This window comes from Eumetopias jubatus, unplaced genomic scaffold (genome assembly GCF_037043125.1).
Source record: "Eumetopias jubatus isolate StellerSeaLion01/CBP00866 unplaced genomic scaffold, mEumJub1_p1.0 scaffold_13, whole genome shotgun sequence".
Taxonomy (NCBI): Eukaryota; Metazoa; Chordata; class Mammalia; order Carnivora; family Otariidae; genus Eumetopias; species Eumetopias jubatus.
The window spans coordinates 99,972,947-99,995,692 of NW_028274819.1; the positions used below are offsets into that span (position 1 = coordinate 99,972,947).

At 48.7% G+C, this 22,746-nt stretch overlaps 1 protein-coding gene across 6 annotated transcripts in view; it reads right to left on the reverse strand.

The window, feature by feature from the left end:
* CEP164 (centrosomal protein 164) overlaps nt 1-22,746 on the reverse strand; it is a 61,297-nt gene that overhangs the window by 27,916 nt on the left and 10,635 nt on the right. For 4 of the 6 annotated variants that reach the window (XM_028105930.2, XM_088018062.1, XM_088018061.1 and 1 more), the window contains exons 4-7: nt 16,152-16,356; nt 9,073-9,228; nt 8,515-8,649; nt 6,803-6,880 (exon numbers count right to left, since the gene is read on the reverse strand). In XM_028105930.2, the coding sequence (XP_027961731.2) occupies nt 6,803-6,880; nt 8,515-8,649; nt 9,073-9,228; nt 16,152-16,356 (574 nt within the window). Of the gene's footprint in view, nt 1-6,802; nt 6,881-8,514; nt 8,650-9,072; nt 9,229-12,225; nt 13,897-16,151; nt 16,357-22,746 lie in introns of all 6 variants that reach the window. The other 2 variants (XM_088018059.1, XM_088018060.1) reach the window with 2 other exon arrangements.

Here is a 22,746-nt window from a genome sequence, read left to right on the forward strand (position 1 = left end):
TGAGGGTGGCTTCTTCCCCTAAAGCCTCCCCTGCACAAGTCACCCTCTCCACTGCATGCTCTGGAAAGCAGAAGCCAAGACAAGATTTACCGGGGAAAATGGCTATGAAGGATAAAGGGGTTGGGAGACCTTCAGAACACAGGTCTGACCTGTGACAGGGGAGCGGGATGGGGGTGGCTGAAAGGGGCAAAGCCTCAGGCCTCCGCCTGGTTCGGAGAAGGTCTTGGCCTGCACCGCAGAGTCCCACATCTGCCAGAAATGGTCCTGCTCTCAGGCCCGTTGTTCTCTGTGGACAAGCATGGACCTGGCATGAGCTAGGCTGGATCAAAGGTGCCACACCTTGAGGCTGTTATCACTAGAGTCCCCTAGGCAGGGTCTCTCAATAGGAGCACCCTGTCCAGCTGCCTGGTTCTCACGCACAAACCCCACTTTAAAGACTAGAAAAACCTTGAAAGCCAGCCAAAGTAACAAAAGAAACCCCTTCCTTGAAATACAGCCAGCGCTCTCTCCTGGGCTCAGAGAAGCCTTCCTTCCAGAAAACATCACTTGGGCTGCCGGTGTGAATGACTTCTGAGCAGGGACTTTTGACACTTCCAGGTTCCTCACCCTGGAGCCTCACACAAGGAGCCTGGTGACTAGAGTCCAGAGGTCCCCGCAGACACTCTGAACATGGCATTCATCCACGCTGCCTGTTAAAGGATCTACTGAACCCGAAGACGCGCCCATCCGCCTACTGACCAGCCAACCCAAACTTTCCAAGGATGGTGAAGAGAGGCAGGAAAGCAGAGCAGTTCAGAGCTCAGCTTCAGAGACAGACTACTTAGGTTCAAATCCCCACCCTTACAGGGACCTGAGGCCCATTATTTAACTTCTCTGTGCCTCAGTTTCTTCCTCTAAAATATGGGGACACAGGAGGACCTATCTTACTGGGTCTGGAGGAAGATTAAATGAGTTAACACTAAGTGAGCTAGAGAATGGAGAACAGTGCCTGGCAGACCCTAAGTGTCCCATAAATATGCCACTAACGTTTTACTGTGAGACACAGGTGGTCATTCCCTGGGTGCCTTCTATGTGCCAAGCACTGCTCTGGGGACCCATACAGGAACAAGACATAGATCCTGCTCTGAGTATGGAGAAGAATGAAATGTCCCAGGTAGCCCTGGTTACGAGCCTTTGCTGTCCAAAGCAAAGGGCACGGGACACAGTGGTGATACTGTCCCCAGCCCCTGTCCTGTCCCAGGGAGAAAAGCAGACAGTGAAAGAGAGAAGGGGAGGCTTCCCTCATGCCTTGGTAGCTCGAAGGCAGGGTACCCTCAAGTGCTGCCCATCTTCCCAACATCCGTAGCCTGTGGCTTTGGGAGAAATCCACTGCGACCACTGGGCTAAGAGAAAGTGGGGAGGTGAGCCCCTCCTCCTCAAGAGCAGGAGGAACAAAGTAAGGCCAGGCCTACTCATCCCAATCCCTGCGACAGTGGCCAGCACACAACTGGAGTGCAGTACCCAGTCTGAGGGGCTCCACGGGCCCCCAGGGGGTGGGAGTGTCTCAGGGTGACTGAGGGGTTTCTGGCAGAGCCAAACCACCCAGGTCGTGCTCATCTCATGAAGAGAAAAGAGCAACAGACCTTGCATTAGGGGACAAAGGAGGGTCAGACCACCAACAGCACCCATGGCCTTCAAGATAAAGTCCACATCTCCTCACATGGCCCAGAGCTTTTCCCGCCCAGCCCTGCCTGCTTCACAAGGGTCACGGGCAGCCACAGCCTGCATGCATCCTCCCGCCTGTGGATGAACCTGGTGCCATTTCACTACCTGGCCGTGCATGTTCTTTTATTTATTTTTTCCTTATTTCACTTTATTTAGCCAACAGTCACTCTGAGCCCCACCAAATTGCTCCTCCAGCCTCACTCGAGGGCCTGCTGAGGGAAGAACCTCAGAGGGCGACCAGGAAGGTCCGGGTTCCCCAGTCTGCCTCCTCTTCCACCAATACACACTGCACAGCACAGCATAAAATCACTGCTTGTATCCGCAGGCACCCCCCCCAAGGTTGTTGAGGGGCCCTCCAGTGTTCAAGAGCCGCCTGCCAGGGCCCAGCTCCAGGGAGACTGCCCCTTGCTCCTGAGATGCCATGCATATTCTACACACACACACACACACACACACACACACACACACACACACACACACACACACACGATCTACCTGGACAAACTCCCACTGGCCCTCACAGTATCACATCTTCCAGGAAGCCCTCCCTGACCCCCAGGGCAGCTGTCCTGAGATGAGCCTTCCGGTCCCGCCACAACGACTACTGTAACATCACTGCGGATTTCCCCTCTGTTTCCCTCACCAGGTCAGCTCCCTGCCATCCTCAGTGCCTAGTTTCTGGCACATAAGTGCACAGCAAACACTTGTTGATTGAATTTTTTAAAATGAGTGTGTCACGTGGGCCTAGGAGCTCCGACTTTGTAAAATGGAGATGAACTATTCATTTCACAAGGTTACAAAGGGATTAGACTATTTGTCACAGTGCTTATTAAATGGAAAATGCTAAACAAATGTTAACTGTGAATATTCAAGATGAGGGAAAAACAAGTAACCTTTCAAAAGTCAGAGGACAGCAGATGCAGAAGAGACTCCCATTCTTAGGCATGAGAGAAAGCAGTCAGGCGACAAGAATGTTAGGCCAACTCTGCCATTCTCAAGCTCAAATTCTTCAAAAGAAGATTTTCCCATGATGGAGCTTATCCTATTCTGTCTACCTAAACATTAAGATATTAAAATAGGGCTACTATAAAGGAGTTTGCCTTCTCTGAGCCCCTGTCAACAAAGTGCAACAACTCAACAGCCAGAGGTAGGTCCTGCGGGTTGGGACAACAGAGGGAGACTAGACATTTATTGCAGATGGCCCACAGTGCCTGACTGAGAGTATCGGGGAAAATGCATCCGACTCCATACCCCTCTCCCTTCACTTGGCCCTGCTCCTCATCACAGCGCAAGCCAAGGCCTGCCCAGGATGCACACTGCAGGCCCTGGTGTACCGCCTCCTGCTTCGGTGTTCTGGGTGTGGGGACACAGGCCAGGGCGGGGGCTGCACCCTCGGCACCACTTTGCTCTCCGCTCATCCATGCTCAGACTCCTTCTGCCTCCTCCTGTCACAGCCCCGGGCCCCTGAGTATCTCAAGGCAAATATCTGCTGCCTTTTTAAAAACAACCTTGTCATCTGCATGAGGAAGGTGGTGCCTGTAAGAGCATTTCATGAATATTTAACATACCCCTCCAAAGCTATGAGGTCTCCAACGCTGCAGTTCCCTCCTTCCTAGAGCACAAAGGCGGGCTTGGGAGGGAGAGAGTGGAGGATGGGGGAGCGGAACCCCCCAAGCCAGCCATCAGTCAGGTTATTCACCACGTCTCCTTCCCACTTAGTTGGTCTCAATTCTTTGCACTGCCTGTTGTGAGCGCTTCCCAATCACACTGACATCATCCTGTGATTTCTAAGCCCAGCTCCCTCCCCCTCCTTTGATCCAAGGATGGGTTCTCACCAGCTCCACCAGGCCACACGCTGCCTGCTCACCCACCCTGCTGCCTCCCGTCCTCACTCACACCCATTCTCAGTGTCTGGTCCGTGAATCCATCCCCTTTGATTCTATAATTGACAAGAAATGGGTTTACACTAAAGGCAGGAGAGGGGAGGAGAGGAGGGAGAGGGAGAGGGAGAGAGAGAGACAAGGAGAGGCATTCTTGACATCCTACTGCCCTCTCATGGAATAACGAGCAAAGTGACTGGACAGCACAGAGACAGGGTAGAACACACCAGAGCAGGAGCCCTCCGTCTAGGGCTGCCCAGGATGCCCAGGAGCGGGAAGAAATGGGTAGCTCAAAGGATCCAAGCTCTATAAACACGGACAAAAACCATTTTCAAAGGGTGCAATCCAAGCAGAGGCAGCTTTGTCTATCCTGAAACCCCTGTTCATCCTCAACACTGACCTTCCACACCAGGAAAAGCCCTCCTACTTCTACCTGGGGTTCGAACGCAGGAACCCAACGCTCCCTGTGGCAAAAAAGCATGAGATCTGCTGGGATGCTAGAGACAGGGGTGGGAGGTGTATTTAACACCTCCCACTCCAGACATTTCCCCCCATCACACTGGGTTGTCTATTTATATTAAAGAGGTTATAAAAAAAATATGTTTAAAAGCTCCCACTCCCCCAGAGAAACATAGAATCAGCAGAAGGGAAGCTTCTGGAAATCCATGACATGTCAAAGAAGATCCTTTTTGTTGACATTTGTAGTCCCCATTATGAAGTAAAAATTAACAAGTTCAAAGTCAAAGTGCATCATGATTGATCCTCAGTGGGATCCTCCACCGGCCAGAGGACAGCAGGGACCAAACATACAATCTTCCCGGGGCCTGGAACAGCCAAGGGAAGGAAACGGCAGAACACAGAGCACAACACAACCTGCAGGGATCCTCCTCCTCGTCCCAGAGGAGCTCACTCTCCTGGTTCTCTCAGCCGCTCAGCAAAACATACCCACATCCTTCCCATGCTCCAGGCATGGGACAGTGCTGGCCATATACACATGAATCTCTACTCCCAATTTGCTCAGTCTCATGCAGAAACTTTCTCCTTTCTCTGAGAGCCAGTTAAGTCCTCTTGATGCCCCATTCCTGCTCATGGTCATCCTTCTTGGCTCCAAACCTGAGCTGCTGATGACATCGGCAGTATGAGGTCTTCATGGCCGATGAGAAGAAACAAAGTTGTCATTTCAGGGAACCAAACACACTGAAGGCTTTGAATGGAATGCAAAGAGACCAGGCGCCACTCACAAGTTTCAAAGTGGACACAGATCAGGTTGATGATAAAGATGGGACACTCGGCAACACAGTGTCACATTTCACAGAAAGTGTTGAAGTCACAATCAAAACGTATCTGATTGGGCACCGCCAAAAACGTGGACAGTCTCTGGGGTAAAAATGGGGACATAGTTCTGAGAAGAAGTATAACAATAAAACAGAGTCTGGCCTATGGCTAGAGCTGGACCACCCAGGAAGACCCAGCTACAACTCCGGGCCAGTGGGCCACAGCATTTGCAACCTCCACCCGCCAAGACGTTAACCCTGGCTCTTGAGGTGAGCTGAAGACCAAGAAGTACGAGTCAAAAACAAATAGAGCACGATAAGGGATAATAGGAACACAGTTAGAGATAATAAGGAAACAAATTTAAATCCATGATACAGGCACTATTGCTTTACAGGTCAGCTTTGTGATCCTTCTAATAAAACGTGAGTGATCAGTTTCATTTGAAAGTGTTGCAAGCATGTGAAAAGAATTTTATATATTAGACTTATGAAAAGCTTAATTCAGCTTGCAATCAATATCTCGAAGTTTGGGGAAATCTGAGCTGCTGACGTCATGATTTCCTGGATGTATGAATACCGTGGGAATACTGAGGGAAATCTTAATTGCTAAAAACGAATAAATTGGACATTAGACAAAGGGCATACTATAAAACCACATTGGGGGGTTGTAGGTATTATAACACCATGATGAGGTTTTGGTTTTGTTTGTTTTAAAGAACTTTCTGGTGGCGATGGAGGACAGACCGGGGGACAGAGATTAGAAGTGACAGGACTACTGTGGGGAGAGTCTGGAAGCTATTCCCATCCGCAGTCTGCACTTCTCAGGCCCTGCGCCTTTGCTCAAGCTGTTCGCTTGCCCAAAATATCCTTTACACCCCCATGTCTAAAACTTACCTACTCTTTAAGAGCCAGGTCAAATGTCATCTCTTCCAAGATTTTTCCTGATCTCCAGGCAAGTCACGTCCTTCCCCTCAGAGCTCCCCTAGGCCCGGCACCTGTGCCAGCAAGAGCTCTTTGCACACACCGCCCTGCTTTATGGCGGCCTAGAGAGTCAACACCACAGTGAGCACTCACTAAACGCCAAGGACCTGCTGTCCTTTCTCTCCAGCTGCAAACTCCATGAGGCCAGCCCAACCCATCTTACTAACCTCTGTGTCTCCACAGGGCCCAGCACAGTGGCCAACGTTTGACAACTGTCAAGACTCTGGATGTCACACCTCTGTTCAAAACCTCCGATGGCCCCCAGCGCCTGGGGACCCCAGGGCAAACTCCTCAGCTGGCATTCAGGGCCTCCGCTATGCAGCCCAAGCTACCCCCACAGACTGGCTCCCACTCGTCCCCCACAGGCGCTCTGTCGGCGCTCCAGCCAAAGGCGACACCCTCACCTTCCCCAACCTCGCCCTGCACCCTCTGCCTCTGCCCGTGCAGGGCCCTGAATGTGGGCTTCTCTCTCCCCACTCACCTCTGCCCAGCCAGTCCTGCCCACCGTCCTTCCTGGCTCACCTCACGTGGCTGTTTCTCAGCAAAGCCCTGCCTGGTCGATCCACGGAGCTTGGAGACCCCAGATTCTCCTCTCTGTGGTGCTCCGTCTCACCTCCCTCATAGCTTCACCGCCTTCTACTCTGTTTTCTGGGAATGGAAGCCTCTCTTCTGTGAGGCCGCAAACCCTCAGGGGGCAGTAATCCCATCTAATGTAGGCTTGCAGGGCCTACAGCCCCCAGCAAAGTGCCTCACACGGCAACATTCAACCACTGTGGTTATCTGGCAAATGCTCAGGTGTCCAATTCCCCTTTGTGCTTCCCCAAACCTCAAAAATCCCATCTGGACAGCACTGAGACAAGACAGTTCTCTTTCCAAATCTGCATCCCCCAAGGAGAAAAGCTTAGGAAGGAAGGAGGGACAGACCAGGCGGAGGCATTTGCCTACAGGGCTTCAGACTCTTACCTCATACTCAAAGTCACCCCCCAGCGCCCCAATATCCAGGTGCAGGTTCTTAAGAAGCTCACTTGAGCTGCAGACACTCTGAAAACAAACATGATTACAGTTGGTAAGTCAAGGAAACGGGTCAGCCCGCAGTGAGGACCAAGAAGCTCCTTGTTGGTTACACTGTCTGGGTCAGGTCTAGAAAGTACATGGATTAGGCAAGAAGTGAAGCTGTGGGCTGGAAAATCATTTTACTTATTTTTAAAGGAGCACAGAGTTGGCCAAAAGGTGGAAACAACCCAAGTCCCATCAACAGACGAACGGCTAGACAAAATGTGGTCTGTTCATACAATGGATTATTCAACCATACGTGCTACAACATGATGCTCCCTGAAAACACACTATGTAAAAGAAAGCAGATATAAAATGGCAACTATTGTATGATTCCACTTATATGAAATATCCAGAATAGGCAAATTCAAAGACAGAACATAGGGGCGCCTGCGTGGCTCAGTCGTTAAGCGTCTGCCTTCGGCTCAGGTCATGATCCCGGGGTCCTGGGATCGAGCCCCGCATCGGGCTCCCTGCTCAGCGGGAAGCCTGCTTCTCCCTCTCCCACTCCCCCTGCTTGTGTTCCTGCTCTTGTTATCTCTCTCTCCGTCATATAAATAAATAAAATCTTTAAAAAAAAAAAAAAAGACAACATAGAACAGAAGAGAACACAGACTGGGGAGAGGAGAGGGCGTGGGGGAGTTACTCTTTTTTTAATTTTATTATGTTATGTTAATCACCATACATTACATCATTAGTTTTTGATGTAGTGTTCCATGATTCATTGTTTGTGCATAACACCCAGTGCTCCATGCAGTACGTGCCCTCTTTAATACCCGCCACCAGGCTAGCCCGTCCCCCCACCCCCCTCCCCTCTAGACCCTCAGTTTGTTTCTCAGAGTCCATCGTCTCTCATTGTTTGTCTCCCCCTCCGATTTCCCCCCCTTCATTTTTCCCTTCTTGCTAGCTTTTTTTTTTTTTTTTTTTTTAACATATAATGTTGGTGGGAATGCAAGCTGGTGCAGCCACTCTGGAAAACAGTATGGAGGTTCCTCAAAAAGTTGAAAATAGAGCTACCCTACGACCCAGCAATTGCACTACTGGGTATTTACCCCAAAGATACAAATGTAGGGATCCGAAGGGGTACGTGCACCCCGATGTTTATAGCAGCAATGTCCACAACAGCCAAACTGTGGAAAGAACCCAGATGTCCATCGACAGATGAATGGATAAAGAAGAGGTGGTGTATATACACAGTGGAATATTATGCAGCCATCAAAAGGAATGAAATCTTGCCATTTGCAATGACGTGGATGGAACTGGAGGGTATTATGCTGAGTGAAATAAGTCAATCAGAGAAAGACATGTATCATATAACCTCACTGATATGAGGAATTCTTAATCTCAGGAACAAACTGAGGGATGCTGGAGTGGGGGCGGTGGGAGGGATGGGGTGCCCCTCAATGGGTACAGAGTTTCTGTTTGGGATTGCGAGCAAGTTCTGGAGACAGAGAGTGGTGATGACTGTCTAACATTGTAAAGGTAATTAGGGCCACTGAATTGCACGCTTAGAAGTGGTTAAAATGGTAACTTGCACGTGATATATATTTGACTACAATAAAATAAATTCTTTTTTAAATAGCACAAAGGGTTTCCAAGGCCGGAAGAGGATTCATCATTACCTGGTTGTCACTCTCCACCTCATCCTCCTCGTTGGTCTCCTCCCCTAAAGCCAAGAGGCTGAGAGCATTCTTGTCTTCATGGATGGAGCCCAAGAGACCCTTTGTACAAGCAGAAGTCTTGAGACCCTGTGAAGGCTCCAAAGCAGAGAAGGAAAGTCAAGGGGTGTGCTAAGGACCTGCAGAATGCTCTCCCCACTCTCTTCGTATGTCTCCCAGTGCAAGTCTGCCAAGCCCAGGAAGCTGACCCCAGCAACCCCAGCTCACATGGATCCCTTCCCGACTCTGACTGCCCCAGCTGTAAGGGCTGGGAAATGAGCACTACAACCCTTCCCCCTCCCCCTCCCCCTCCCCCGCCCCGGTGGGTCTATCCTCTGCAGCCCAGAGTCCATGTCTAGCATCACACAAGTGTGATTTGCCTTCCCAGCTTCCCAATTTGCCCATGAACTCTAAGGACTCGGCCCATGCCCTCTCTTTCTTATCTATGGGCCACCGTTCCTAGCATGGCGCACAGAGACCCCAGGGTCACTAATTACAATGAATGCGAGAGAAACCATTTACCAGCATGAGTTCTCCGAGCGGACCAGACTCCACTGAGCTCCCTAGGCTCACACTTTGTGATCCACGAAGAGCGGAGGCCGGGGCATCCGCAAGGCCTCTCAAGGGAGCCAGGCCCCCAGGAGGGACATGGACTGGGGCTAATAAGGAGCCGAGGGCCTGGGCAACACAAAACATCTTGTTACAAACCCAAGAAACCACATGGCTCTCAGAGTGCCAGAGACAGATATAAAAATAAAACATCTAAATCCTGCCCGCTCAAATTTAAACCACCTCCGTTCGGAGGCTGCTAATGAAACACAACATCCAGAAATTACCATTGTGCCAACTGTGTGAGAAATCACAGGCTGGCTTGCTGATTCTCCTAACTCCGCTGCTGGTGCACAGCGAATGGTTCGCTCACATCTGGCAGATGCCGCAGCGGGTTCTGCTCCCCTTTCAGAAGCCACATAGGAAGTGGGGGGACAGGGGGAGGGCAGAGACAAAAGCCTCATCTACCAGAATGAGAAGTCTCAATAGAAGAAGTTTAAAACTGATGAACCAAGAAAAAGCAGTCTAAGCATATTATTTACAAACGTGGAAGTACACAGCAGAAAAAAGCAGCTGCCTCTGGGGAGGGGTACACACGCCAGAGAACTATATTTCGTTATACGCCTTTTGGTACTATTTGACTTTGTTCAATATGGGCATGTATTACTTCGATTAAAATACATATCAACTATGAAAAAAATACATGGGGGCGCCCGGGTGGCTCAGTTAATTAAGCATCTGCCTTCGGCTCAGGTCATGATCCCGGGGTCCTGGGATCAAGCTCTGCGGTGGGGTTCGGGCTCAGTGGGGAACCTGTTTCTCCCTCTCCGTTGGCCCCCCTCCACTGCTCATGCTCTCTCTCCCTCTTTCCTCTCTCAAATAAAATCTTTTTAAAAAAATATACATGAATGACAAAAGAACTCTCCTTCCCCTCTTCCACTGACAAGGAAGGTAGCTGAATGGAGCCTTGCCCAAAGGACTGACCAGCTTCCCTGTTCTCACGCCAGCCAGATGAAGGCTTCTGGCTAGGGACGATGGGCAAAACCACCTGGGAGTCAGAGTGTGCAAGACCTCAGCTCACTCACAGACTCCTGGATACTCAGTTTACTCATCTGCAAGACAGAGATGATGGGTGTCTTGCCACTTAAGGTCTGTTGGTAAGTTCAAAAGAGACAATGAACGTGAGGAGCACGTGGGAGTGGTTCAGGGCTACCCCAACGTGGAATGGCCATTAGAGGGATTCACATTCCTATAGATCGGGCTGAGCAGCAGGGGCAAAGAGAGCATTCTGGGGACAATTTACAAAAACCTCTTTAAAATTCATTGCTCAAACTTAAAATGTATAAAACAACACAAAACCATTCCTCTCTAATCCCAAGGGGACTGGAGAGAGAAAGGGGAACCCGGAGGAGGTCAGGCTGAGAACGTGCAGGCGGCCCATCATCTCCTCCACAACCTGGGCTGCAGGGCCCAGACCATCGGGCAGGTTCTGACCAGGACCCCTTCCTGCGTGGGAAGGGCAGCAGACGCTCATCTGAAAGGGGGATAAGAACCACTCCTGAGCTTTTAAACTCCCAAATCACTGCCTGACCATCTGGCCTGCTGTAGAGTACTTCGGGTGGGCAGAAACAATCAGACTGGCCCACATAACCCAGCGTCAGGCGCTGGGCTCAGCGCTTACATGCCATCTCTCCTGTTCTAACGACAACCCGGGCCAGAGTACCTACAAATGGGATGGTGGAGATGAAGATCTCTGCTCACAGTCACGGGGCCATCTGGGGGGGGGGGGGGGCCACAAACATGGGACTGGTCCCAGGGCAATCTCCAAACCAGTACTTTACACCACCTCTTGGATGTGGCCAAAAAGGAGCCCAGGAAAGCTTCTCCGAGGTAAACTAGGAGCAAACGGGTCTGCTGCTCTTGACTTCAGCCCTCCCAACCAGCCCCCGTCTATCAGCAACCAAAATTCCTCCCACACTATTTACAGAAAAGTACAGGCTCCTCACATGGCTAATTTGTGGGCATGCCGGGGGTTTGAGGGAGGGAGGCAGGCATGCTGAGGGCTCCGTTCTCCCAGACCTTTACCAAATCAGTGGTTGGCAGGGAAATGACACATCCCAGGCTCCGAGCTGATCATCTTCTAGAGCTGGCCATTAACTCTGACTATGGGCTGTGCATGGTCTTGTCCTTCAGAGGGGATAAACTTGCTGCCATTGGACTAATTAAAACTTTCAGGATCATCTGCCCCTTATCAGGTACTTATTGTGCTACAGTAGTTATTAAAGCTAACAGAGAACCAGGACACTCCAGCAATTAGGGAACACAACTGGGTAAAGCCACAACTGGGTGACAGCAGAAGAATAGCTGGGGAAATTCAGATTGACCCCCGTGGTCTCTGCTCCAACTTGACTTCTTCTGAATGAAGAATATGGTGTGACTCGTTAAAGGGACAAAGGGTCAGAATGACAGGGAAAGCACAATCCGACGTCAAATCCCCGCAGTGGAGGAAGTAAAGGTACAAACAAGGTCTGCACAAGCCTGACGCAGGGTAGTCACATAGTTCCTGGGAACCCTGGAAAGCAAGGAGCAGTAGCAGCTCACGGGATGGTAGAGAGATTCTGGGCTTCAGCAGCCTGCCCCCCCACCCCCACCCCCTGCTGTGACTGTATTAACTTTCCAGTTCTGTGTGACTCCAAGAAGGGACTAAACTGAGAGCTTGTGAGGAGGGTGTCTACTTGGGAAGCCTCTGTCCATAATCGGCTGATGGGAAAGGCTTCCCAAATCCTGGGAAGGTACCAAATCCTGCCTGAGTGCCAGGATCGGCGCCACCTTGCTCACCTTCAAAACTGATCATCTGCCAAGCCTGTGACCCACCCGTGAACTAAGTCAGCTCCAGGGAAGGGAAGGCTACATCCCCTCAGCCACTGTCCAGCAGGTGACAAGAAACACGAAATATACGTCAGCCCACAAGATGGCCAGCCTGGGTAGTTAAGGGATCAGTAGTTACCAGGGGAGACCAAACAATAGGAAAGCAGGCCTGATGGCTGAGTAAAGACGTCAGCTCAACCTGCTCCCTCCCTGCCAATTTCACGGAGGCCCACAGGCCATACTTGCTAGGAAGCCTACCTGGTTGAGAAGCTGCATCTTGCCTGGCTCTGCAGCAAGCCCTCTGCTGGAACTCAGCTCGACTAGCCCCTGCCTGAGGGGGCTGCTGCTGGGCTGGAAACAGGCTTGCTGAGAGACCTCCTGCCCAGCAAGGGCAAAAGCCACCTCCTGAGGATGCTCCAGCATCTCTGGCCCCCAAGCCAGAAACCTTGAGTCCCTCTCCATGGCTCCGACGGCCTCGTGCTCACCCTCACTAGACATCCTGGAAGACTCGGCCGCCATGCAACAGACCATGCTGGCGATATCTTTACATGGCGTCTCCTGCATGCTCTTGGGCAGCCCCAGGCCCTCCAGCCGCCTGGAGATCTTGACCATCTGCAGGATGTGCTGGTAGAATCTCTGATCCTCAGAGTAGTCTTCACTCTCTGACTGCTCATCGGCAGAGCTCTGCATGTGGGACAACTGGAGTCCCAGGAAGGGGCTGGAGCGCTGCTCTCTGGCTCTGGGACCTGACTGACCCCTCACGCCCTGCTCAGATCCCGGAGAGCTCTGCAGGTCCCAAGGAAAGTGGTTCACCTCGCCCAGGATCTGCGAGCCAAGGCAAGAAGCCAGGCTGCTGCTCTCCAAGTCAGGCTCAGACCCACTAGGCCTCCTGTCTTCTTCGGGGGGCTCTAGAGACCCGGGGGGTTGTCTCTCCTCACCGGCCGGGGAGCATCCGGGGGCACTCCCTGAAGGGCCATTCTGGGCCAGCTCTGATGCCAGAGGGTCAGGCGGCTTTAGGAAGAGCTCCTGAAGCAGGTCTTTAGCTGTGGCCCCTGGAATCTCGGGGTCATCGGGTCCTGCCCCCTGGCAGCTCCCAGGGGTGTCCTTGTTGACAAGCCTGGAGACCTGTCCCATCCACAGTCCCGGGGGCTCTTTCCTCCTCCTCCCCCTGCCCACGCTCCCACCTTCCCCGGACACACCCTGCCAGCTCAGGCCGTCGGCTGGGCCACTGTCTAACAAGAGCAGCTGGCTCTTGCTGGTGGGCGGCATGTGGTCAGAGGAACACAGGGACCGGGAACAGTCCTCCTCAGGGGACGGTGAGGGAATGGGGCTCTGGCTCTTGTCTCCCCCAGGGCCAGTGGAGCCCCGTTTGGCCATGTGGTGGCCATGCTGCTCCCCTTTTAGCTGTAGGCCGGTGATGGTTTCAGAAAGCTTTGAGTGGACAGAGGCCTGGCTCCTGCCTTCCAGCACATCCTGCCCATTCTGGAGGGGCCTGGTGTTCTCAGAGCCCAGAGCACTGAGCTTCTGCTGTCTGGTCCTCAGTTCCAGCTCTTCTATTTCAGGGTCTGAAAACCCCAGGTAGATTTTCTCTGTCGGCTTCTGGGGTTTCCCCAGACCCTGCTGATCACCCAATTTTGTCCTGCACTGGGCTGGGGCCCTGCCTAAGATTTTCTCCACGTCGGCAAAGATCTGGTGGGTGCGAGAAGCTTGGCCTTTGGAGAGTGGCTGTAGCTTGCTGGGCAGGGTGCCCAGGAGAGGCCAGGGGGTGTCACCCAGCACACAGGGGCTCTTCCCTTTCTTAAAGGAGCCCTCACTTCTAGCCTGCATCTCTTGGTCTGGGTCCAGATCAGCAAGCCCAGGTGCTGGGAGAGGGGATGGGCCACGGAGAAGGGAAGAAGAAGGCAGAAGTCCCTGCTCGGGCTGTGTTTCCTAGATGGGTATATAAACATGCAGAGAAAACGAAGACAAAGCACTTCTGATTTATACTTGCTACCTCAGCCCTTGGCAAGCCCTTAGCAGAAACCCACCCTCCACTTAAAGGAAAACACAAACCAAGGGGGGGGGGCTAAAAACTCCCTTGGGCTTCATTGTTTTCTGGGCCCTAGGTTCCCTATCTATAAAGAGGAGGCTGGACTAGATCAATGGTTTACCCCCTGCTTCATGGAACCTGCCGGTTGGTTCCACGCGGTACCCCAGAAGCCACTGTAGCATACATGTAACGGGGAAGGGGCGTCACCAAGACCTACTCCCCAAGGTTCACTTTTTCTTGATACACTGGACCTCCATGGAGGAATTGACTGGAAGACAGGGCTTCACCAATCATAAAGGTCTGAATCACCAACCAGATTATCCCTAAGGTATCATCAGGCTCTCAGTTCTGTGACTGGTGAATTTCATAAAATCCACCTGCCTTACCAAAGACCACCAGGAATTGTCTAAGAAGGGAGAGAAGGGAAACACGGCCAGTGAGCTGAGCCCTGGGAATTCCATCTAGGTCTTCCAGCAGAGACACAAGTTGGTACTGCTCAAGAGAGGTCCACACCAGAGAATCTTGGGTCTCGAAGAAACCCTAAAAGATAGACTTCATCCTGCAAACATTCACACTAAGCTCCAGCCAGCCTATGCATGCACACCACCAGAGAGCCCAAGCCACCTGAGCCCAGGTCACCCACCTGGCTCAGGCCTGCCCTCTGGACAAACCCAGGTCTGAGGCACTGTCCTGAGCCCTGAGATCCAGACTGGCAGCCCAGGGCTATCCAATCGTCCTCAGCTCCTGAAACCACAAAAGAATCCTTTTTAACAGGGAGCTCCAAGCACTTGCTCACACACCCAGAACTCTGTCACCCAACCTGCTACCCCAGAACCCTCACCTCGTTCCCTCTCTCACCTAGTCATGCCAGAGCCTGCCCAGACTGATTATCATTTAAAGTGGTCATGGGCTAATGAAAAGCCCATTATCCATCTTTGGCCTTTCAAACACATTAACATCCGAAAATTCAACCGATTTGGAAATTACCCATCCTCTTTTCTCTCTCTGGAGGGATGGGCTTGTTGTCTTATTTCTTGGGATCGTGAGTAGCAATACATTGGCGGGGTGGGGGGGAGCACAGGGAGGAAGGAGGGAGGAGTATCTGTAGAACTTGGAAATACTTGAAAAAGACAAATTCACCAGCAACCATCCAATGGCAGAACTGACGCTTTGGGGAAGGAAGGAAGATGGACGAAACCTTTACTGAGAAGAAAGCACTAAGCATGGCGGGAAACAGACTACAGACAGCAAGCAAATCAACTGGACAAATGAGAAGGCTGAAAAGATATTCTCCGTGCTCCCCACCTGGCTGGCCTGGGTTCCTATGGGGCCTCCTTCTCCTCAACGTGCCCCACCTGCCCCACGCCTGCCCCACACCCGCCCCCCATCTGGATGAAGGAATCCCTGTACCACCTGAGAGCCTGGGCCTCACACCAGGATGGCTCTGCGTCTTTGCTTCTCTACCTATAAATTCAGGGCCATAACTCTGTCTCTGAAGTTCAGACACACTGGAGGGACAAATAAAACAATAAGGGGAAAGAGTGCTTTCACTCCGAGTAAAAAAAGCTACCTGAGACCAAGGTAACCACACTGCCGTCAAATTTCAATCATGTAACCACTAACCGAGGACGCCGGCAAAAAAGACAATCCACAGGAGCAGATAAAGCCCAGAGCTTTTCTCGTTGGATTTGAAAGGCACTGGCGTTCGGACAACTGAATTAGGGCTACATCTGACATCTAGGAATTTGCACCACACTAGGAAGGCCTGGCTCTGAAAGGAGAGGGAAGACACGCCGCTCATCTGGGTTCTCCGTCAAGTGCCCCCGGCCCCGCACTCTCCAGAGGGGCAGGTGGCCCCACTTCCTGGACTGCTGCAAAGCACCATGCTCAGCAGACTGCTCTCGCTCACTAATCCTACTACATAGCATGTGCTTCCCCAGGAAGATAAAAGGAATTGTTTAGAGGCAGTAAGAATTTCCAGAAGCTAAAAGGAAAATTTGCGGGAGACAGGCAGAACGAAGGTGATGTACTATGAAGAAGTCACTGCATTATCGGTGCTGTTCTTAACTTCCTGGCTGGAAACACCTAGAGGCTTCGAACATCCCCCGAGGTCTCAGCCCTGGTCTCTCTTGAGAGCTGGCAGCCACGAACTCACCAGCGGACTTTTGGGGGTCTCTCTGTCCTTCTTGTCTTTCTTTTCCTTTTTCTTTTTCTTGTCTTTCTTCTTAATGGCTCCAGGGGCTGACAGCTTCCCCCGCTCTTGGATCACCAAGTTCCGATAGTGCTCATCGCATGGATGGTCCCACATGGACTGCCCGTTGGCAAAGTTGAAATAGTAAATATCACCTGTGATGTCCTGGCTGTGGAGAGCAGAGGTCAGGAGTCAGTCCCTGCTCCGGCCCATGGCTACTTGGGGGTAAAAAGAAAGATGGAGAAGAAGGAAGAACGGCATGAGAGGGGCAGGAGACAGAAGGCGGAGGACAGGACACGGGGAGGGTTAATGCGGAATGGAAGGGCACCGTGCGGCTAAGACAGGAGTTGACTCACATAGGAACAAAGGATTGCGATACCGAAGGCCTTCTCTAGAAGAAGACATATAATCATTGGGGTTCCTGGGAATTCATGCTAGACTGGAGTAGGAATAAATTTGGTTTTAGATGGATAAGTACAGACGCGATGGAATCTTGGAGATAAATTCTAGGCTCGAACTTGCTTAGTATTTTTATAAATGGTGTAAGGAAGAAGAGGCACTGTGAAAACCCTGGTTTAGCAGAAGACTCTGAACTCACAAGAGGTGACGATCCAAGCCAGTGGGGATCAACAACAGAAGAAAATAACGTAGGGGTGCCTGTGTGGCGCAGTCGGTTGAGCATCCAACTCTTGACTTCAGCTCAGGTCATGATCTCAGGGTCATGATTCTCTTTCTCCCTCTGCCCCTCCCCCCCCACACACATTCTCTCAAAAAGAAGAAAAAGAAAATAATGTAAAAGGTGCACTTCAAGAATCTGTTTCAGGGCTGCCTGAGTGGCTTCGTCGGTTGGGCAGCTGCCTTCAGCTCACATCATGGTCCCAGGGTCCTGGGATCGAGCCCCGCATCAGGCTCCCTGCTCAACGGGGAGCCTGCTTCTCCCTCTCCCTACTGCTCCGCCTACGTGTGCTCTCTCTCTGCCAAATAAATAAAATCTTAAAAAAAAAATCTATTAATAATCCATGGGACAGCTATTAGAAAAACAAAAAACAAACCACACATTCACAATGGCAATATAAAAAAACACAATACCCAGGAATAAATCCAAAGTGTGCAAAATCGTTGTAAAGCTTTACTGAAAAGTCAGGAAAAAGGAAAAAAGAAAAAGCATTTGGCGAGACAGTCCCATGTTCCTGAATACGAAGACTCAAGTCTAGGGGTGCCTGACTGGCTCAGTTGGCAGAGCACACAATTCTTGATCTTGGGGTTCTGAGTTCAAGCCCCACACTGGGTGTAGAGACCACTTAGGAAAAAAAAAAGTCTATAAACATGCTGATAATCTTCAAATTAACGTATAAATCCAATACAATCCCAGTAGAATCCCAATCAGGCTCCTTATAAAACTTGACAAGCTCAATCTCAATTCCAATCAAAGAGAAAACATGCAGAAATAAGCAGGAAAAATATCAGGAATGAAAGATAAAAAGATAACAAATGACAGATAAGCAACATGAGAAGATGCACAACATCAGTGACCATCAGGGAAGTGAGAATTACAAGCGCAGCGAGATATCGCTTCACACCCACTAGCATGGCTGCTACCAAACAAGCAGGAAAGAACAGGTGTTGGCGAGGATGTGGAGACACCAGACCCTTGTGCACCGCTGGTGGGGATGGAAGGGGGTGCAGCCGCCATGAAAAACAGTATGGTGGTTCCCTAAAAATTAAAAATAGAACTACCATATGACCCAGCAATTCCACCCAAAAGAACCAAAAGCGGGGATTCGAGCAGATATTTGTACACTCATGTTCACAGCAGCATTACTCATCATAGCAGAAGTGTGCAAACAGCCCAAACGTCCACAGACAAACGAATAAACAAAATGCAGCACAGACATACACAAGAATTTTATTCCACCTTGAAAAGGAATGAGGTACTGACACGGGCTACAGCATGGATGAAGCCCACAGACATGATACTAAGTAAAATAAGCCAGACACAAAAGGACCAATACTGTGGGTCCACTGATACGATCTAGAATAGGTTAATAAACAGAGACGGAAAGTAGATCAGAGGTTACCTGGAGCTGGGGGGAGGGGACAGTGGGCACAGACTTTCAGTTTAGGAAGCTGAAAAGGTTCTGGAACTGGGTGGTGGGGATGCTTGCACAACACTGTGAATGTTACTTCATGCCACTGAACTGTCTATCTAAAAATGGTTAAAACAGGACATTTTATGTTATGTATGTTTTACCTGGAAAAAAAAAACTTTAAAAAAGTATATATAATTTCAGTGTGATAAAAGAAAGAGTAAAGAAATTAAAAGACAGGAGACTGGAAGAAAATAATAGAAACAGTAGTATTAAGATTAATACACAGAAAAATCAGAGTTTCACCTTCTCCAAAATAAAAAAATAAGCGTCCCAGCAGACAAAATGGCAAAGGGCATAAATAAGCAAACGGCCAACAGATGGCCAGCTCAACTCAATGAACGATTTGAGAAATGCAAATTCAAACAATCGGGTATAATCTCCTGCCCCTGGATTGACAATTTTTTTGTACTGATCATTTTTGGGGGGTTAACAGTATTTTAACTGATCATATTTTTAAATGAACCACATTTACTGTTATTGGAGGGATTGTTAAACTGCAGTGGAAAGTAATTTGGGATTAACTAACAATATTTAAATTCTGCACATCTTTTAACGCATTGATTCAAATTCTAGAATTTTTTTCTCTAGACACGCATACAAAATCTCAGGCAACATGCTTAACCAAACTGAAGGAAACATCTGACCTCTCCTCACCTGGTGCCAAGTTCTCAGAGGCCAGAAACAGAAAGAAAACGTAAAGCCTGATTAGTACGTGAGAGGTGACAGGTCAAGGCTGGTGTCTGACCTGGATAGAGACCCTTCAAACCTGGGTTTTAATGCCAAGCGACAGACTGAGAAGATGGCCTTAGGCCTTCACGAATCTGGAAACTAGGAATGAGAGCCTTGCATATTGCTGGGCCCATCAGGCTGCTCATTCCATGAAAAGAAGAACCTAGTGGAACGAGGAAGCATGTCACCGATCCAGGTCTAGGCAGGCAAAAGCAAATTCCATGAAAAATTAAAACCCCAAGACACATGCAGACATAGAGTCCAAATTGTGGTAAGAAAATCCCAAGTTGGAAAATTAATGTAAAAATTTAGTCCTAATGCCCACTGAAAAAATCCTTGGCACAAGCTGTCGTAAAGCCACTCAACAACCTAGGAATAAAACAGAAAATAACTCTAGAGAAGATGGATTCACAAAACTCACAATAAATAATTAACAAGCCCCATGGGAAGACAGTTCATGGTAAAAGGGAATCGGCGCCAGTGAAGAGAAGCATTAGTAAACTTGGCACAGCAGACTGATCAAAAGAAGACGAAAATTAACTACATCTAAAATTACTGTAGGGATAAACAGAGTAGAATCCATAATGAAAGAACAGAACTCTTAAAAAAAAAACAAAAAACCAGACATACTGAAAAGAACATAAGAGAACTTGTGGGAATTTGTAGAATCATTAAATTAGGGGAGGAAAGGGGGACGAAGAGAGACAGGAGTCCTCAAAGAAAGAAAGCACCCAAATCCTGAACTGAGGAAATAAAAATAAATACATACCTGATACACTGCAGTGACATTATAGGACACCAAAGATAAAAATAAAATTATAAAAACAACCAGAGGGGGGGAAGATTTACTACCCACAAAGGAACAACAAACGAGACCAAGAACATAGGTCTTTACATTAAGGAAAACCAGAAGATCATGGTACATAGTATTGGCCAAGGGCTGGTCAAATTCAACAGACAATTCTGTACTCAACTAAACTGTTATTCAGATTGAGACCAGACAAAAGTGCCTAGGGACACAGGAAGACGTAAACATACCTAGCATGCTCGATATAATGGGTATTTATAGAACCCTATATTGGAAAATGAGAGACTACATTCTTATCGAGAACACCTAGAACATTTACATAAACGGAATCACTTACTGAGCCAGAAAAGAGGTCTCAACTTGTAACAAAAAAATGAATAAATAAAATTGGAAATTGGTAATAAAAAAAAATACCCAAACTCTACCTACCTCATCCCCTTCAAACTATTATTTTAGAACAAAGATACTTAACAAAAGTTTAGAAAATCAAATCTGATAATATATGATCATGACCAGGTGGACTTTATCCCAGGACTGTAAGGTCAGTTTAACATTTGAAAATCAATCAGTATCACTGACCATATTAAGACCGAAATAGAAAAAAACCCCACATGAGCCTATCAATAGATGCAGAAAAAACATTTGGTAAAATCCAATATCCTTTCTGCTTTAGACTCTCAGAAAGCCAGGAATAGAAGGGAACTTCCTCACCCTGACAAAGGGCATTTACAAAAACCTACAGCTAACATCATATCATACTCAATCCCTTAAGATCAGGAACAAAGCAAAAATGTCCATTGTCACCACTTCTATTATTAGAGGTTCTAGTCAGTGCAGTAAGGAAAGAAATAAAAATAAAAGGCATCCAGATTGGAAAGGAAGAAGTAAAAATGTCTTTTTCACAAAAGACATGATCACGTATGTAGGAAATCCTATGATAATCTACAAAAATATTAGAAATGACATACATGGGGCACCTGGGTGGCTCAGTTGGTTGAGCGTCAGACTCTTGATTTCGGCTCAGGTCATGATCTTGGGGTCATGGGGTTAAGCCCCCACCCCCACCCTCCCACCCCCCCACCCCGCTTTGGGCTCCATGCTCAGCAGGGAGTCTGTTCTTTCCTTCTCCCTCTCTCTCCCCCCACTCCCCCAGCTCACCTGTGTGCCCAAGAGCACACTCTCTCTCTCTCTCTCTGTCAAATAAAATAAATAAAATAAATAAATCTTAAAAAAAAAAAAACTGACACGTGAGTTTAGCAAGGCTGCCAGCTACAATATCACTATACAAAAACCAATTTTATTTCCATATAAAAGCAATTCCTATTGCTATTTATTTGAAATTTTAAAATATACCATTTACAGAAACATCAGAAATACACACTACTTAGGAATAAATCTAACAAAATACGGGCAAGACATGTACACTAAAAACTATAAAACATTTCTTAAAGAACCACCTAAATAAATGGAGACAGACCCTGCTCGGGGGTTGAAAGGCTCCATATAATTTTAGAGGTCAATTCTCCCTAAACTGATTTATAGATTTGGTGCAATTCCAATCAAAATCTTAATAGGATTTTTTTTTGGTAGAAAATGACAAGCTGATTCTAAAATTCAGATGGAAATGCAAAGGACCTACAACTCTGGAAATGGAGAACAAAGCTGGAGGATTTACCCTAAATGATTTCAAGATTTATAATAAAGCTACAGTAATTAAGACAGTACGTACTATATTGGTGTTAAGGTAGACAGATCAGTGGAAGAAAGCAGAGAAACCAGAAGGAGACCCACACATAGGGTCAATTTGGAAAAAAAATCTAAACACCCTTCAATATAAGAGTGGTTAAATAAATCGGGATTTTTAAAAATTATGGCACATCTATACATGGAAAAGTGTGTAGCTGATAAAAGGCTAAGGTGGACCACACAATGACAGAAAAGAGCAACAATGTATATAGTACACACTTATGTGTAACAAACAAAACCATGTGTGTGGGGTGGGGTGTGTTTTCAAGGCCAGGAAGGAATTCACCAATTAACAGTAGTTACTCTTGCAATTGAAAGGGTAGAAGATGGCATGTTCCATTAAATTTTAATGACTTACGGTATTTTAAAAACTGCCGAAGAGTTCATGCTCCCTCACAGGCTGAGGGAGCGCCGGCCACCACTAGCAGGACCGTGAAGGCGGCCGGCATGAAGCCTGGCGTGCGGCTGGCCCATAACCAGTGACGGTTTCCTTCCTTCCACCCACCGCTTTACTTTTTACAAACACTGCAGCTATCTATTTATTAGGTGTGTGTACATTACGGTATTACTATACTGATTATATTTCTCACGTGGTTTCTCATTAGAAAAAAGGATCCAAAAGCAAAACAGCACACGTACATACAAACTTAAAAAACAAAGAGAAGATAGAAATTAATAGATGAGGCAAAATGTCGGGGCGCCTGAGTGGCTCAGTCAGGTAAGCGTCTGACTCTTGGTTTCGGCTCAGGTCATGATCTCATGTGTCACGGGAGCGAGCCCCCGAGGCAGGCTCCATGGGGGGCTGCTTGAAGATTCTCTCCCTCTGCCCCTCCCCCGACGTGTCCTCTCACTCTCTCTGAAATAAATAAATAAATCTTTGAAAAAAATAGATAAGGCAAATGTGGGTACCAGGGCAGATACTGGAAACAAAACAGAAACCACCATCCTATGAACTTATCCTACAAACACAATCGTGCATCCTCAGCACCGGGAATACTGTGCACGGTGCTGATGGATTTCTAATAAGAAAGATGTCATGAAACTGGAGGAGATCCAAGGAGACGCAGCTGAAGAGATCAAGAGAACAGGGAGTCGGCCACGTGGGGAGAAGCTAAAAGGATTGCGC